The 18,104-nt window shown below is 41.0% G+C and overlaps 1 protein-coding gene and 1 long non-coding RNA gene across 4 annotated transcripts in view; one reads left to right on the top strand and one right to left on the bottom strand.

Moving 5' to 3' along the window:
- Positions 1 to 18,104, top strand: part of prkcaa (protein kinase C, alpha, a) — a 488,890-nt gene that overhangs the window by 374,372 nt on the left and 96,414 nt on the right. For 2 of the 3 annotated variants that reach the window (XM_034187877.1, XM_034187879.1), the window contains 2 exons: positions 1,954 to 1,980; positions 16,543 to 16,686. In XM_034187877.1, the coding sequence (XP_034043768.1) occupies positions 1,954 to 1,980; positions 16,543 to 16,686 (171 nt within the window). The remainder of the gene's footprint in view (positions 1 to 1,953; positions 1,981 to 16,542; positions 16,687 to 18,104) is intronic. The other variant, XM_034187878.1, reaches the window with a different exon arrangement.
- Positions 2,490 to 15,967, bottom strand: LOC117525929. The gene is made up of 3 exons (XR_004565169.1): positions 15,817 to 15,967; positions 8,636 to 8,640; positions 2,490 to 2,500 (listed from the first exon to the last, which is right to left on the bottom strand). It is a non-coding gene; the product is annotated as an uncharacterized LOC117525929 (long non-coding RNA).

The raw sequence follows: 18,104 nt of genomic DNA, 5'->3' as shown, positions 1-18,104 counted from the left end.
ACTTGTAGTGCACAGACAAACCACCAGATGTCAGTATCTTATGCATCAGCGAGCCTTCAGATGAGACATTCATAATGGCTGCCTGAAACAAGTGATCCACAGTAATTTCCCTAAGAAAATGCAGCATTTTATAGGTTTGAAATGTTATGTTTGCTCTGGATTTAAAATGGATGTTTTTATGCTAGAATGCCCAATGTAGCAAATATGATACAAATAAAAACTCATATATGCAAAAAGGTTTTTTTTTGTTGTTGTTTTTTTGTTTGTTTGTTTTAGTGGGTTTGTTAAAAGGTCCAATAAAGACTCTTGTTTCAAAAAATTAGAATTTTCTGACAATTATTTCACAGGATGGGCTTTATAGGGTTAATCATCATATTTAGTGTGTCCAATTATTTATGGCCTCAGAAAATGGAGGAACTGTAAATGGACTGCATTTATATAATGCTTTTCTATCTGCATCAGATGCTCAAAGCACTTGTATATGTATATATGTATGTATATACAGTTATATGCAAAGGTTTGGGCACCCCTGATAATTTTCATGATTTTCCTTTAGAAATCATTGGTTGTCTAGATCAGAAATTTCAGTTAAATATATCATATAGCAGACGAACACACAGATATTTGAGAAGTGAAATGAAGTTTCTAGTATTTACAGAAAGTGTGCAATAATTATTTACACAAAATTAATTAAAACTTATTAAATTAAATTAAAAAAATTAATTAAACAGAAGAAAAACACTTGCTACCTACAGTAAAATTTGGAGGTGGTTCCTTCATGCTGTGGGGCTGTGTGGACAGTCTAGGTACTGTGAATCTTGTTAAAGTTGTGGGTCACATGGATTCCAGTCAATATTAGCAGATTGTTGAGAACAATGTTCATAAAGCAGTGACAAAGTTGTGCTGCGGCTGAATCTTTCAACAAGACAACGACCCTAAACACTGCTCAAAATCTACTAAGGCATTCATGCAGAGGAACAAGTACAACATTCTGGAATGGCCATCTCAGTCCCCAGACCTGAATATTATTGAAAATCTGTGGTGTGATATTAAGCAGGCTGTCCATGCTCAGAAACCAACAAACCTGACTGAACTGGTGATGTTTTGTAAAGAAGAATAGTCCAAAATACCTTCAACCAGAGTCCAGACTCTCATTGCAAGCTATAGGAAGTGTTTAGAGCCTGTTATTTCTGCAAAAAGAGGATCTACTAAATATTGATGTATTCTGTCTGTTGGAGTGCCCAAATTTATGCACCTGCCTAGTTTTGTTTAAATAATTATTGCACACTTTCTGTAAATCCTATGAACTTCATTTCACTTCTCAAATATCACTGTGTTTGTCTGCTATATTATATATTTAATATATATATATATACACACGTGTGTGTGTGTGTGTGTGTGTGTGTGTGTGTGTGTGTGTGTGTGTGTGTGTGTGTGTGTGTGTGTGTGTGTGTGTGCTTATAGATGTGTATGAATTGTCTATAATTTCAAAATGGTTAATGCCGTATTGAGACGTCTGTACTACAAGCATGTCATGACAGTTTCAGTTGTTGTGCTTGACTATATCATGGAATAATATAGGGAAAATCCAAAATGTACAAAAATACATATACCCACCAAATACATATACCTGTCAAATTTGGTACAGATATCTTTAACAGCCTTTATATAGCCTTTGCCTTTATACAAACCACATTATGTGTTGTGCAAAGCTGCCAGTTGTGTTGTCGATGGACTAATAATTGTTTTGAACTCTGTGTCCAAGATTTTGTCAATTTCTTCCTGTTTTCTTTGTTGCAGTCTCGGATGTGATTGTCTCCCCTGAGCCTCCTGCTCCCTCTTGTGTGCTTGATCAGACTTACACTTGTACCTCCTGGAGGTCATCTTGTGTCATATTGTCATGTTTAATGTTTCTCTCTCTTGCTCTCTCCTCTTCTTGCCCCCTGCTCTCAGGACTGCCAAATTAACTTTAATCTAAAGGTAGCCCCCTGCTCCTCTCCTCTCTTCTCCTCTCCTCTCTCCTCTCCTCTCCTCTCCTCTCCTCTCCTCTCCTCTGTATTTGTTCTGACTTGGTTTTTGGTGCTAACTCCTCCTCTTGTCTGATCTTGTGCTTTTGAGCTACTCCAAATACACTGAACAAAAATATAAACGCAGCACTTTTGTTTTTCTCCCATTTTTCACGAGCTGAACTCAAAGATATAAAATATTTTCTATATACACAAAAGACCTATTTCTCTCAAATATTGTTCACAAATCTGTCTAAATCTGCATTAGTGAGCACTTCTCCTTTGCTTAGATAATCCATCCCACCTCACAGGTGTGGCATATCAAGATACTGATTACAGTATGATTATTGCACAGGTGTGCCTTAGGCTGGCCACAATAAAAGGCCACTCTAAAATGTTCAGTTTTATCACACAGCACAATGCCACAGATGTTGCAAATTTTGAGGGAGCATGCAATTGGCATCCTGACTGCAGGAATGTCCTCCAGTTCATTTCTCTACCATAAGCCATCTCCAAAGACGTTTCAGACAAATTGGCATTACATCCAACCGGCCTCACAACCGCAGACCATGTAACCACACCAGCCCACGACCTTCACATCCAGCATGTTCACCTCCAAGATCCAGCCACCCGGACAGCTGCTGCAACAATCGCCGTCCTCATTGGGGTCTCATCTTGACTGCAGTTTGTCGTCATAAATGAATTGAGTGGGAAAATGCTCACATTTGATGGCATCTGGCATGTCGGAGAGGTCTTCTCTTCACGGATGAATCCCGGATTTGACTGTTCAGGGCAGCTGGCATACAGCGTGTGTGGCGTCCTGTGGGTTTGCTGATGTCAGTGTTGTGGATTGAGTGGTCCATCGTGGCGGTGGGGTTAAGGTATGGGCAGGCACATGTTTTGGACATTGAACACAGGTGCATTTTATTGATGGCATTGTGAATGCACAGAGATACTGTGATGAGATCCTGAGGCCCATTGTTGTGCCATTCATCCATGACCATCACCTCATGTTGCAGCATGATGATACATGGCCCCATGTTGCAAGGATCTGTACACAGTTCCTGGAAGCTGAAAACATCCCAATTTTTGCATGGCCAGCAAGAACTGGGATAACTGGGATCACTGGACCATGTCACCCATTAAGCATGTTTGGGATGCTCTTGATCGGTGTATACAACAGCGTTTTCCAGTTCCTGCCAATATCCAGCAACTTCACACAGCCACTGAAAAGGAGTGGACCAACATTCAACAGCCCACAGTCAACCTGATCAACTCTATGTGAAGGATATGTGGTGCACTGCGTGAGGAAAATGGTGGTCACAGCAGATCCCCCCCCCCAATAAAGTAAAACTGCATATTTCAGAGTGGCCTTTTATTGTGGCCAGCCTAAGGTACACCTGTGCAATAATCATGCTGTCTAATCAGCATCTTGATATGCCACACCTATGTGGTGGGATGGATTATCTCAGCAAAGTAGAAGTGCTCGCTAACACAGATTAAGACAGATTTATGAACATTTGAGAGAAATAGATATTTTCTGTACAGAGGAAATGTTTTAGATCTTTGAGTTCAGCTCATGAAAAATAGGAGCAAAAACAAAAGTGTTGCATTTATATTTTTGTTCAGTGTAAATCCAGTTGACAAAGAATTACTAACAAACTGCTTTTACATTTGGATAAAGTGAGAGTTACTGAAAATTTCAATTCATTAGAAGAATTGTTGTGGCAACATGGGAAATCACAAATATTCAACAGAAAATTTTGTGGAAAATTAGGCCAAGTTATACTTTCCAAAAGATACTCGAGTACCCAAGATTGTTAGTAAATCTTTTCCCTGTTTGTCTGCATGTCAATCTTGTACTGTACGTTGAGTACAATCCATGTACAGTGCTTATAAAAGTACCACCTGGCTTTAGGTTTTCACATGTTTTTGTTATTTTAAGACATGGCAATAAAAAAAGAATCAGGTGTCTTTATAAAAGATGTGTATTAAATAAGTATACTCTTTATTCTTTAAGCTACAGTGTGTACAATTCAGAATCACATTTATTGCCAAGTAAATTTATTGCCAAGTGGTGCATAAACAACAATAAAAGAAAAGCAAAAATTACTTCTGTAAGATGTAAAGGAGCCAAATAGACAAACGGGCAAAACTATGTTTACTGTCAAATAAATATAGTGGAATGGGGCTGTGCAGGTATCAGGATTGGCTGGTGAAGCAGGCTGGACACAAATGCAAGACGCAGGTACACAGCTCAGTGGAGTAAAAGCGTTTATTTGGTTCGTTAACAGGGGTCGGTACACAGATAAGCAGTCCAAAAGAAGCAACAGTAACAAAATCATCAGGCTTAGGTGTGGTTGAGGTACACAGGCAGGTAATCAAAAAGCACAATGAAGCAATCAAGGCAAGGCAAAAAACACAAGGAACTGAGCTGGAAAGAGGCACAAGGCACATCAATCTGGCGAGGGACAAAGGCAAACAGTGAGGCTTATACAGCACCCAGGTGATTAACTGCAAATCAAGAACAAGTGTGTGGAGAAGCTCCCAGAACCAGGGTGTGGCCAGACAGAGAAACGCCCACCACCAAGAGCCAAGAGAGAGAAAAGAAAGAGCAGGACAGAGAAAACCTCAGCAGAAAGACAGAGCAAGAGAAAGACACATCACAAAGACAAACCAAACCAGACAGTAAAACAGAACACAAACGGATCCAAAACCTGACAACAGGCATGCAGAACCTTACAGTACCTTTCAGTCTGTACCTTGTGGGAGCGAGTGGGGGGCAGGGTAAGTGGGGGTGTCTGGCATTATTTATAAGTCTAGTTGTGGATGGAAAGATGCTGTTTTTGTGTCTTGATGTTTTAGTCTTGATGGACCCTAGCCATCTGCCAGACAGGAGGGTGACAAAAAGTTTGTGTCCTGGGTAAGAGGGATTGGCCGCTATCTTCCTTGCTTGCCTCAGGGCTCTGGAGGTGTTCAGGACCTGTAGGGATGGCAGATTGCAATGGATCACCTTTTCCGCTGGCAGCAGCATACCAGACGGTGATGTAGTTGTAGGAGGAAATAATTGACTCAATGATGGCAGTGTATGGGTGTTTTCAGGGGTGTTTATAAGCATAAATGGAATACAGGAATGGTCCCATCATGGAGTCTGTCATGTTGCAAGGGCATGTTGATACAGTAGCCCAAAAAGATACAGTGGGGAAAATAAGTATTTGACCCCCTGTCAGCTTTGCAGGTTTTCCCACCTACAAAGAATGGAGAGGTCTGTAATTTCTATCGTCGGTACACTTCAACTGTGAGAGACAGAATCTTAAAAAAAAAATAAATAAAAAATCCAGAAAATCACATTGTATGATTTTTAAATAATTAATTTGCATTTTATTGCATAAAATAAGCATTTGACCCCCCTACCAACCAGCAAGAATTCTGGCTTTCACAGACCTGTTAATTTTTCTTTAAGAAGCCCTCTTATTCTGCACTCTTTACCTGTATTAATTGCACCTGTTTGAACTTGTTACCTCTATAAAAGACACCTGTTCACACACTCAGTCAGTCACACTCCAACCTGTCCACCATAGCCAAGACCAGAGAGCTGTCTAAAGACACCAGGGACAAAACTGTAGACCTGCACAAAGCTGGGATGGACTACATTTCCATCAACTGGACTCCAAAAAATGCCATATTTGAGATCAATGTAAATTCGAAGGAAAAAAATTGGGGGTGGGGATGGAGGCATCAGGGACTCACAGTCTCATTAACAGGGGATGTGAGTATTAGTACAACCATTAGGGCTGAACTGAGTTTATATCATCGTCGCAATAGGAGCATGCACAATAAAGCAAGATGAATAAAAAAAAAATCATGGTAAGATTTGACCCGGCCCCTTAAAATTGGCCTGCCCTGCCTCCACTGCGCATGCGTCATTTCAGAGCTCAGCTGCTCGCCTAAGGCAGACTCTCTTCACCCAAAGTGATCAAATAGATTAATCGAATTATTAACCATCAGATGACAAGGTAAAACCTTTTAAATCATTCTAAAGTCAGTTTAAAGCAGAAACAAGGCGAAACTTGGTGATGCTTTGAAATGACCGACGCACAGTGAATGGATCGGCTAGCAGCTTGTGTATCCATGGCTCTCTGATCACTTCCTCAATCTTTCATTATGAAATAATGCTGAATTTATGTGGAAATGATTGTTGTACAAAAGCGTCAGATATCCGTCGCTGAGATAGATGCTGACTGGAGTGCAGTTTTACACAGAAACAAGATGATAATTGGTGAACCGCCGCTAATTTGGCATGCGCAGTGAAGGCAGGGCGGACCAATTTTTAGGGGGGACTGTTCGGTCTGTGACACCGGAAGTGCTTGAGTTTTATGTTTTTAGAGTGGTAAGCCCAGTGGCGGCTGGTGAAAAACAGTCTTGGTGGGGCTGCTGTGCCAATAGATTCCCTTGCCTTGTCCAGTACAGGCATTCAAGAGAACAGTCGGAAAATGACTACAATTCCACAATAATCATTACATGTCCTTCTCAAAATCAGCAGTTTTACAGATAAAGTTAACCATTTACAGCTATATCAGGCCCCATTTCTACTTTGGAAAGGAACAGTATCAAATGCAATACAACACTCAAGTTCTTGAGCAAAGAACATTTCAATATTTGACACCAATTATACACATAGTACACCAAACTGTACTGAACTGCCATAATCTTCAGACAAACAGATCCTGGGGTTCACAATGACACCCCGTTAACAAAATAGAAAATATCACAATGTTCACACCACCTTCCAAGAGAGAGAGAGAGAGAGAGAAAATGTTTTTGTGTGTGTGTGTGTGTGTGTGAGAGAGAGAGAGTGTGTGAGAGTGAGAGAAAGAAAGTGTTCGTGTGTGTGTGAGAGAGAGAGAGAGAGAGCGTGTGAGAGAGAGAGAGAGCGTGTGAGAGAGAGATAGTGTGTGTGTGTGTGTGTGTGTGTGTGTGTGTGTGTGTGTGTGTGTGTGTGTGTGTGTGTGTGTGTGTGTGTGTGTGTGTGTGTGTGTGTGTGTGTGAGAGAGAGAGAGAGAGAAAATTAAGGTAATATTTTGCATGAACATTACTGAGTGGAATGGAGGCAAACTAAAGAAGCTTGAAAAACTTAAATAACTTGACTAACTAATAACACCAAAACCTTTAAATTAAATTGGTTAAAATTAATTAAGAGCGTAGAGGACAAAGCAAATTAAGTATACAAAACCACTTAATTAAATGCATTGCTAAACTTGGGTTTGTCTGACTATAAATGCCTTGTGTGTACTCAGTGGCTGAGTTAGAATTTCTTTAAAAAACATGCAAATTGCTATTTTAGGGTTTTGTTTTGTTTTGTTTTTAAACTGAGCAAATAATTTGTTTTACACTGTGGAATACTCCAAAGAATATTTCACTTCTGTGAACTGATCCTCATAACGTGTAAAGTGAAATCAAAATACCAGCATGGCTGCAGCTTTGAACACTGTTACAAACAGCCCCGGCCTCCCCTATTACCGTTATAACTGGTCTGCTGTCCAAAAAAGATCACAGCTTTGACCCCCTAAAACAAACAAAAAACATCACTCATTCGTTTTATCTTAAGTTTTCATCCTCATTTCCACACCAGGAGCAACATTCGGGAATAAATCCGAGCAGCTCGTCAGCTCACCTGAGCTGAAGAGGTGGATGCGCTCCTTTCCATCCGCGCAGATCAGCAGCCTCCGTGACGTGTGCGCACTGACAGTGTGAATGAAGCCTGACACGGTTTATAACGAGTAAGACAAACGTCTCTCGTCCAACCGGGATGTGCAATTGTCATTAAACCACGAGAAAGATCTGATGTGCGCACCTCCATGCGCCTCCAAAAGGATCCCCCCGCCAAACTTTGGTGTCATTGATTTAATTCGTTTTTGTCCCGTTTTAAACCTCGGAAGACATAACAAGCAGGAGTCCCAGAGTTATTCAACTTACTCCAGCAAAACACACGGAGACAAAATAAAAATAAATAAATATAACCCAAACGTCGTCATCACCATCATCTCTTCCTGACTGACTGACAGCAGCAGCTGCAGCGTCACGTATATCACTGACTGTAATCTAACGTTCCCGCATTTTTGTAGCAGGGGCTAAAATTACGGCGCCCCAAAGCCATTCATTTTGGCAATGTTGATTTGCCAAATATTTATTAATTTTCCCTAGCAACTACATACAATTGGTTATTTCGCTGCACTTCAAGGGCGCTTTGAATGATCGCCCAAGACGAGGAATGATACGTTCTCTGCTCCTGTCGGTGGAAATGCACTGTTGAATGAGAGTCAGTTGGAGGAAGTGTTGTTTTAATCATTCATATTACATGTAGGCACATACTATTAAGTAAAACTGACATTGATAATACTTTTTAAATATATGTATATTATGACTTTTCCCCTCCACATCTAGGAGGGCAGCGCCCGAGCGCCCCCTATGGGCCAGCCGCCACTGGGTAAGCCGGAAGGAGGAGTTCAGCATTCCTATTTTTTGGTGGATCTGTTTAATGTCAGGGTAAATGGGTGAGTCAGAAATTAAATTGATTTTAGAAGGCAGAACATTTTTACTGGTACTTTTCAGGATTTTTTTAGAAAAACGGATACTGAAGCTGACCCTAAGAATGAGGATCTGCTTGCCCGAACTTTCTCAACCCAACACTACCGGAATTAGTGACCAAAATCTATGAGATCACAAGAAGGTTTTGTTGACTGAAAATGAAGGACAACACCTGAATCCAGCAAAAACTGGCTCAAACTGCTGGATGACTGAGAACGAAAAGATGACCAGTGAGAAAGACAAGTGAATAGTAAACTAACCACTAACCAAACAAACTAAAGGGATGAGGGTACATTGTGAACATCTTACGACTTGGCCTGAAAAACAGTTTCAGTCATCAGATTTTGCTTTCGTCCCTGCAGAAGACTGACGAAAAAAGATGAGGACTCAGTGTTTGCTCCCCTTTAAGCTGTTGGTTGCTTGTTCACACTAGAAAGTCAGAGAACCCTCATTTTTTTATTTGCGGGGTCATACATGTTGATTATCACAAGAGAGCATAGGGGAGTATGAATCTTCATTGATGAAGAAGTGAAACCCTAAAGGAAATAAAATCATGACCAGCGAGGACAAAGCAAGTACAGTCTGCATCCTCACTGCTAAATGACATTAAGTCCCACACAACTGTAGCTTTACAGCGGAGTGGAATTGCTACACTGTGATTTAAATTCATTTTAAATCACAAGATCATGTTGAGATTCGATTTTAATTTTGTTAGTATACAGCTTAATCTTAAAAGTTTAAACCATGATTTTTATTTTTTTAATAAGCAAAAGCCTGTGTGGTACTGTGCGTTCTGTCTGTTGGTCACCTGCATGTCAGTCTGTTGTGTGTGTGTGTTTAAGCTCCTCTGCTTCTCTCTCCTCTACTATAACCTTCGATCATGTCATTTCTCACTCACATCAGTGCAGCACAGATGTTTCTCGTGCTGACAAAATTGATTGTATGAGGACAAACTGACTGACCACTAGGTGTCAGCATTGCACTGAAATGGATACACAAAACAGCTGCGTGTGTTTCAATTGCTGTAGTTACCACATTGCAAAGTAAAGTATTTCTTCAACAGCCCCCCCTCCCCACTAAAACATTTGCACTTGAAACTTTTAATTTCAGCCAAGTTTAATTTTCATTTCACTCTTTTCACTCATGAAGAACACATGAAAATTCAGTAAAGTATATCTTATATATTATATTCCAATTCTAAGGTGGAACTATGCCAGTATACAAAGGTATATCTAAAAAGGAAGAGTAAAATAGGAGTGTAGAAAAGAGCATGCACGACTTTTTAAAGAATCACAGAAAATAAATGGAAAGATGCTTTTTTTAGCCTGTGCTTAATTGTGAAATCTTGTCCAATAAAAACACATTAGGCTGTGCTCCCCATGATGTCAGCTCTGTGCTGACTTGTCTTTGTTTAAGAACACTGGTCTGTACGGGGTCAGTGTAGAATTTAGTGCAGTGTGACAACTCAGATCTTCTACTTCTGTCCGTCTCTGTGAGTGATCTGACCTCTGACTGATTGTTTTTCGACTGTCGGTGTCAAAGTGTCACGGGTGAGTCAGCCGTTTTGGCTCCTTTGTCCATGTAATTTCAGGACCAAGCAATCACAGAAGACTCTGATCAGGTGCGTCTGAGCGGGATGAAGTAAGGCCTCTGTTCGCTTGGCTCGGCCAGGCTCATTTCATTGGCTAGAGCTGACAGGTGTGCTGTGACCTGGTGCAGTCTGCTCCGCTTTGTGTTTCTCCGCCGCTCCCCAGAATGAGAGCAGACTAGCAAAGATGCAACTAACCAAACTAAAGCTGCACTTAGAGTCACCTGTGACTAAAATGTTAACGTGAGCTTCAAGTGAATGTTTCAGTGATGCTCAGTGTGGAACTGACCTGATGAGGTAAATTTTCTGTTAGTTCTTGTTCTTGGATGCTTTTTGTGTTTTCATCTTACACATCACCCTGTTTGTAAAAACATATTAGAAGAGCCTGAACACCAGCGATATGAAGAGACATGCTGTGTTCTTACTGTGGGTTTTGTTCAGATCAAGTACAGGGTTTTGTGTCATTCATTACAGGTGAGAATTTGCTCAGACTGCTTCCATAGATTTCTTTCTGAAAATAATTTGTCTGAATGTTATTGGTTCCTGTGGCTGTGTCTTGGAATTGACAATAACTTGTTTGAGCACCTTAACAGTTCTGAGACAAAGAGCTTTGTGTTGACAGTCTAAAGGTGATTGTATTCTCAATGATTTGAAAAGATTTGGAGTTTGATCTTCAGTGATGATTGTCAGAAAGCAAACCCATAATCTAACAGGTTAACCAAATAGCACTTATACATATGGTCAGATTCATCATGAGCAGGAATCAATGTTTGGGTTTGAAATCTGTTCTGTATCCACATTAAGATCCAGGCTTTCAGTGACTTCCTGCCCATCAGAAGTGTGTCTGTATGCGGTGAAAGTGTCAAACTTGTCATGACATTCACTTTGCAGTGAATTTTCTGTGTCTGGATCCTCAACTGTTGCAGGAGAGAAACACCTGGGACGCGTTTATGGAGACGCAAGGTTGCTGGATGATGGTGTTTGGCTGTGCCAGTAACCTCTGCAGGAAAACGAAGATCCAAGTCTTTTTGGTCCTAGTACTTACTGTCTTTCTGTATAGTTGTGATAATCGACTATTAAACAGTGGCCTAAAGTGACATTTAGCTGTCTTTGGCACCAAGTCTTTAAGAAGGATCCTTGTATATCACTGGAGTGACTGTGTGTCAAGTGGGCAGTTACTTAGGAAGACTTGGATGAGGAGTGTCACATTCATCGTGAGCAAACATCAGCTATAACATTTTGGGCCACATGGCACATTTTTCTGAGCTTGTTCTGATACACAGGTGCCTCTGTGTTGGGGACTCCAGCAACCTGAAAAGGCCAAGGGGACAATCATGCTTTATCTTGTTTTGGGAGGTGGGCATAAACTAGTTGTGTGCCTCAGTGGTTACCATCCAGGACCCAAGAGTGTACAGTACTGTGGCGGATGCAGTGAACCTCCCAGACTGGACCTAATTATGGGCGTGACTGTCAACCCAATACTGGGCTTTCTATTACATTTGAACTGTTTGGGCTTTTCTCTCTCTCTCTCTCCTCTCCTCTCTCTCTCTCTCCTCTCTCTCTCCTCTCTCTCTCTCTCTCTCTCTCTCTCTCTCTGAAGTACAATGACTGTACAATATACATCTTTAATAGAATAAAACAAAAACTTGCACAACTTATGGTTTTATTTAGAATTTTCTGAAATCAACACATGGTCAGAACTGTACATACAAAATTATACATGCATTAGCATAGTGGATTAGTGATTAGCACTGTTGCCTCACAGCAAGAAGGTCATGGGATCGATTCCCACCCGCGGCCTTTCTGTGCGGAGTTTGGGTGGGTTTCTTCCGGGTGCTCCAGTTTTCTCCCACATTTAAAGACATGTAGGTTAAGTGAATTGGAAACTTTAGAATTGTCCAGCTCTGCAGCTGGTCTGCTCTGTGTCAGCCTGATCCCATCAGATCTCAGAAGCTAAGCAGAGCAGGATCTGGTTAGTACTTGGATGGGAGACCTCTTTGGAACACCAGCGGCTGTGTGTGTTTCGTCAGGTGAAACTGGAGTTGCGTCAGGATGGGCATCCGGCGTAAAACCTGTGCCAATTACCAGTCCGGATCTGGCTTTATCCGCTGTGGCGACCCCGAACAAAACCGGGAGCGGCCGAATGATAAACAACAACATAATTGTCCAGATCTCCCTTGAAAAAGAGATTTCGATCTCAATGGTGACTAACCTGGTTAAATAAAGGTTAAATTAAAATACAGGGTCAAACATACACTAGCAGTCAAATGTTTGAACACACTTTAAAGTGTGTTCAAACGTTTGACTGGTATTATGTGTACATATATAGTACACCTAGTTGGTTAGGTTTATCTTAGCTCATTTCACCTTGATGGCTAGTGGTAACCATCACCAAGCTTCTGATTGAATATGTTACATCTTTCATTCACCCCCACACCAATGTCAGCATGCTGCCATGCAAGATGCTGAACTGCACCCCGGGAGCAATTTGGGGATTTGCCCAAAGTCCCTTAGTGTTCCTGCAGTCTAACAGGGATTTGAACTGAGAATCCTCTGGTCTCAAGTCCACTATTTTAAGCACTAGAACATCACCTCCCCAATTTAAAATCTAAGTGGGTGTTTGAGTATTTCAGATCTTGTATTTATAATTTTGTCAGTGTGTTGATTTCAGCAAATTCCAAATAAATTAAAACTTCTGCTCCAGTTTTTTTCTTTTCCATTTCAGATGTATGTTTTTCATTACTTCAGCTTCAGAAAAAAGTTCAAAGAATTCATTCCAATATTGCTGTGACTTTCATGTTGGTGAGGAATGCATGTAAATTTCTGACTGTAACAGCAAATAATCTTGCAGCAGTTTAACACATCATTGGCTTCATGAAGCATGTGTGGTGTAGAGTCAGCATGAGTTGGCTGTGTTAAAGTCTGCACATGTCAATCTGGAATGTGTTTATAAAGTTACTCTTTCCAGTTTATGAATTTTGTCACAAAGATGTGGGTGTGTATGTATTTTGATATCTCTATTTAGCTCACCTGTTTTCAGAGCAGTCTGATTTTAGACTAGTGGCTGTTACATGTATGTGTTCTTTGCATCATATTGCCTTGAAACGTACTCCAGCATGTGTTTGGCATGATTTCATCCAACTGTGTACTTCTGTAGAAGATGCATTTGTTAGTTTTTGGATGTAATTCAAACACAGATGTTTTTGCATTGTTTAAGAAAGACAGAGTTTATCTGACCCACAACTGAAAAAAAAAAAAAAAAAAAAAACGGCTGCTTGTGAGGCCTAGAGGATGGTCTAGACTAGAGTCAGAACCTCCGTGTGTATACTACTTTTGCTCCCAGAACCTCCGTGTGTATACTACTTTTGCTTTGTCAGCAGGTTCGTGCCGAAGCCATTGGCATGAATTTCGCTGCAGCTCTTTTCATGGTCAAATCTTCTGTCACAGTGGAATGTGCCGAAAAAGTGCTGATGTCCACCTCTTCCGCAATTTCTCGGATAGTCACACGACGGTCCCACATCACCACAGCGTTCACTTTGGAATGATCTGGTCATTTCAGCATGTTGACGGCCGCCCGGAGCGCGGCTCGCTCTCCAGCGTTGTGCGGCCGTCTTTAAACGGGTTGTATCGCTCCTTAATCTGTGTGATGCCCATAGGATCGTCACCGAAAGCCGTCTGAATAATCCGAATGGTTTCCACCTGGCTGTCGCCCAGTTTCTGGCAAAAGTTGATGCAGTCGCCCTGCTCCAATTGTTCCGTCTTTTTCCTTGGAATGAAAAAACGCCGAGCGCACGACACACACCTCACACAAAGGTTGTATGTATGTGTGTGTCTGTATACACACACACACACACATATATGTGTATGTGTGTGTGTGTGTGTGTATATATATATATATATATATATATATATACACACACACACACACATTCAGTGCATCCAGAACGTATTCACAGGGCTTCAATCTTTCCACTTTTTGTTATGTTACAGCTTTATTCCAAAATTGTTTAAATTTATTTTCCCCTCAAAATTCTATATGCAATACCCCATAATGTGAAAACAATTATTAAAAATAAAATAACTAAGAAATCACATGTACTTAAGTATTCACAGCCTTTGCTATGAAGTTCACAATTAAGCTCAGGTGCATCCTGTTTACACTGGTCATCCATGAGGTGTTTTTACAGCTTAATTGGAGTCCACTTGGGGTAAATTCAGTTGAGTGGACATGATTTGGAAAGACACACACCTGTCTACATATAAGGTCCCACAGTTGACAGTGCATGTCAGAACACAAACCAAGCAAGAAGTCAAAGGAATTGTCTGTAGACTTCCAAGACAGAATTGTCTCAAAGCACACATCTGGGGAAGGGTACAGAAACATTTCTGCTGCTTTGGAAGTCCCGATAAGCACAGTGACCCACCCGTCTGAAGTGCTTGCCTGGAATTTGCCAAAAGGCACCTGAAGGACTCTGACCAGAAACAAATTCTCTGGTCTGATGAGACAAAGATTCAACTCTTTGCGAGGCAAACAGCCAAGATATCAAAGGGGTGGCTTCAGGACAACTCTTTGAATGTCCTTCAGTGACCCAGCCAGAAACCCAAACCTGAATCTGATTGAACATCTCTGGAGATCTGAAAATGCCTCTGCACCGATGCTCCCCATCCAACCTGATGGAGCTTGAGAGTTGCTGCAAAGAGGAATGGGCAAAACTGCCCAAAGATAGGTGCACCAAGCTTGTGGCATCATATTCAAGAAGACTTGAGGCTGTTTTTGCTGACAAATGTGCATCAACAAAATACTTAGTAAAGGGTGTGAATATTTATAAATTAGCAGAAATGTCCAAAAAATGTTTTTCATGTTGTCATTATGAGTAGAGTTTTGAGGAGGAAAATGAATTTACTCCATTTTGGAATAATAAACTAGATTTGATAACATCCTTCAGTCAAGTATGAGACAAATATTGAAATATAGGCTAATTTAGTAGGAAACCACATTGTCTATGCCACTCTTTTTGTGTGCATAGCTAACTGAATGATGTAAATATTTAAATGTAATGTTACTGCTCAGTATGTTCATATTTCAGGAATTTTTAATGAGTTGTTAATGCAGTTTATTTCCTTAATCAAAATTACACACGCACAAGCAGTAGACTATCCACAATTTGTTTATTTGAAGGTGGAGACAGTGGACTTGTGTTTCATAGGTATGATTTCTGAGCTCTTGGTGAAACTACTTCATGTCTCTTGAAGGAGTCGTAAAATCCACATCTGTTTGTCAGTTCAAATTGGTAAAATGGCTTTGCAGACACTTTGCACCTTTTGAGATTGTCAGTAATTATGTTCCAGTGTCTTTGTTGATTGAAACATCCTCGGCAGTCTTTTCACTATGAGTTGACAACCAAATGCTTGATTTATCTTCTTTTCCACTTGTTGAAGTTCTTCCAGACTGTTCTTTCAGCCTCTTCTAATCCCATTTTGAACCTCTTATGATCGGCGTATGTGATGACATCGTTTCCTCCTTGTACTCCAGCTACAGCATTGCGACGGATGCAGAAGGTGTTTTACCAAACTGGCAACAAATTTCTTTCTCTGCTTCTGACTAACTAACTCAGCGTAGATGACGTGCAAAACATACACACACTCCTTTTCGACCACTTATCCAAGATTAGGTTGCGGGGGGCTGGAGCCTATCCCGGCAGTCATAGGGCGTGAGGCAGGGTACACCCTGGACAGGACGCAAGTCTGTCACAGGACCACATATAGACAAACAAACACATTCACACCCGCACGCACAGTTTAAAGTTTCCAATTCACCTAACCTGCATGTCTTTGGATGTGGGAGGAAGCTGAAGCACCTGGAGGGAACCCAACGCAAACACGGAGAGAACATGCAAACTCAACACAAAAAGGCCAGAAGTGGGAATTATGTGTATGTGTGTGTGTGTGTGTCTATGTGTTGGATCCTTGACCAGTTTTGAATTGTACTGTCTCACAGCAAAGGTGAATATCGTAGCAGTGTGAAAGCGTGTGAGCTCACATACAGAAATGGAATAAGTATATCAAACATACAGTATCTGTGGGTTGTGGGAGTGAAAGCGTTGGTCTGCAGTGTTAAGTTTTTCATCATAGCTCACAGAGAAGTCTTTTAAGAATCTTGTTCTTAGTTTTATTGCTATGGTGTAGTGGTTCTAAATGAGGTATTTTTCTTTGGCGTTTGAATTCAGTTGTTCTTTTCAATGTACAGAGTGCAGCTTTAGGCTCTGAGTATGCATGTGAAGGTGTGCTTCTTAGTTTTTTTTGTGTGTGTGTGTCTGTGTGTTTGTCTGACATTTGTCCTCCTCTGTGCCCTGAGTGTAGAAAGCCAAGCTAGGCCCAGGTAAGAAGGTGATCAGTGAGACAGATGGCAGCCCATCCAGCTACCGGCCATCCAACAGCCTGAACCAGGTCAAACTTAGCGACTTCAACTTCCTGGCTGTGCTGGGTAAAGGCAGCTTTGGCAAGGTGAGGTATCCACCTTTTTGATACATGCTTAAATACACAAAATGCTGTTTTTCATAGGTTTTGGAAAAGCATGTACCTTCTAAAAGGAAATGAGTAGATAGATAGATAGATAGATAGATAGATAGATAGATAGATAGATAGATAGATAGATAGATAGATAGATAGATAGATAGATAGATAGAAAATTTGATCAGTAGATCAATCAGTTCATAGGTAAATTGATGGGCTGATCAATCTACAGATGAATTGATTGACCGAGTTAGCACTAAAATATCATCTGTAATCTTGAAATTAAAAATGGCATACAGTGAGAATAAACGCTTTCAAACGTGGTGAATTTTGATGGACCAGATTGAATACAACTTTGTTTTGCTTATACAAGGGGTGATTGAAAAGTTTTGAGCCCAGCCCAGATGAAACCACAGCTTAATTAATGTAATACTTTATTTTTCAACACAATTCCCATATAAGTCCACGCACTGTGATAGAAGGTCTTATCCTGGAGCTCAAGGAAATCATCCACTGCAGGTATGACATTATCTGTATTACAGTGAGTGTGGTGGCCAAGCGGTTAAGTGCGCTTGTTTCCAGTGCAAAAGGTTCCTACTTCAAATCCATCCCTGCAAATTCTGCATATAATATGGAGTTGCATCAGGAACGGCATCCAGCATAAACCATTCTGCCAAATCAACATGCTGATCCATCTCAGATCTGCTATTGTGACCTGGAGCGAAAACAAAGGAGCAACCAAAGGGACTTACTATCAGTATTATAATGACTTCCAGCAAGATGCCTTTTCATGTTTGGACACAGATGGAATTCTGAAGGTGAATAAGGTGGGTGCGAAACAAGTTCGAAGTCACTTTCATGAAGGGCAGCCATTGCAGTGACCAACATGTGGACTGGAGAATTGTCCTGGTGACACAGAACACCTTGTTGGAGTTCCATGCCACTTCTGCTATATGTTCTCCTGCAGTTGTTGTAAAAGGGAAGCATAATCGCCCCACTGATGGTCTGTCCCTTCTGGAGATACTCCACAATTATGATGCCCTCAGCATCCGAGAAGGCAGAGGCTATGACCTTTCCAGCAAATGAGAAAGCTTTGGCTTTCTTCGTCTGTTATTTGGTCTCCAGTTTGAAGTGATGGACCCAGGTCTCATCCATGGTGACAGATGGTCTCATAAAGTTATTTGGATCTGCCTCAAAAAGCTGAAGGTTCTCCCCCAAGAACCTCGACCTTTTGTAATTGACCATGAGAGGCCTTGAGACACATTGTGCTGAAAGTTTTGTCCTTCCCAGTTCTTCTGTCAGAAACAAATGAACTCTCTCCAGGGGAATGCCTACAGTACTGGCTATGTGATGCTCACTTACTCTTCTGTCAGCAAGGACTGTATCATGGATCTTTTAAATCATATCGG

The sequence above is a fragment of the Thalassophryne amazonica genome, chromosome 15 (genome assembly GCF_902500255.1).
Source record: "Thalassophryne amazonica chromosome 15, fThaAma1.1, whole genome shotgun sequence".
Taxonomy (NCBI): Eukaryota; Metazoa; Chordata; class Actinopteri; order Batrachoidiformes; family Batrachoididae; genus Thalassophryne; species Thalassophryne amazonica.
This window is presented reverse-complemented; position numbering and strand designations above follow the sequence as displayed.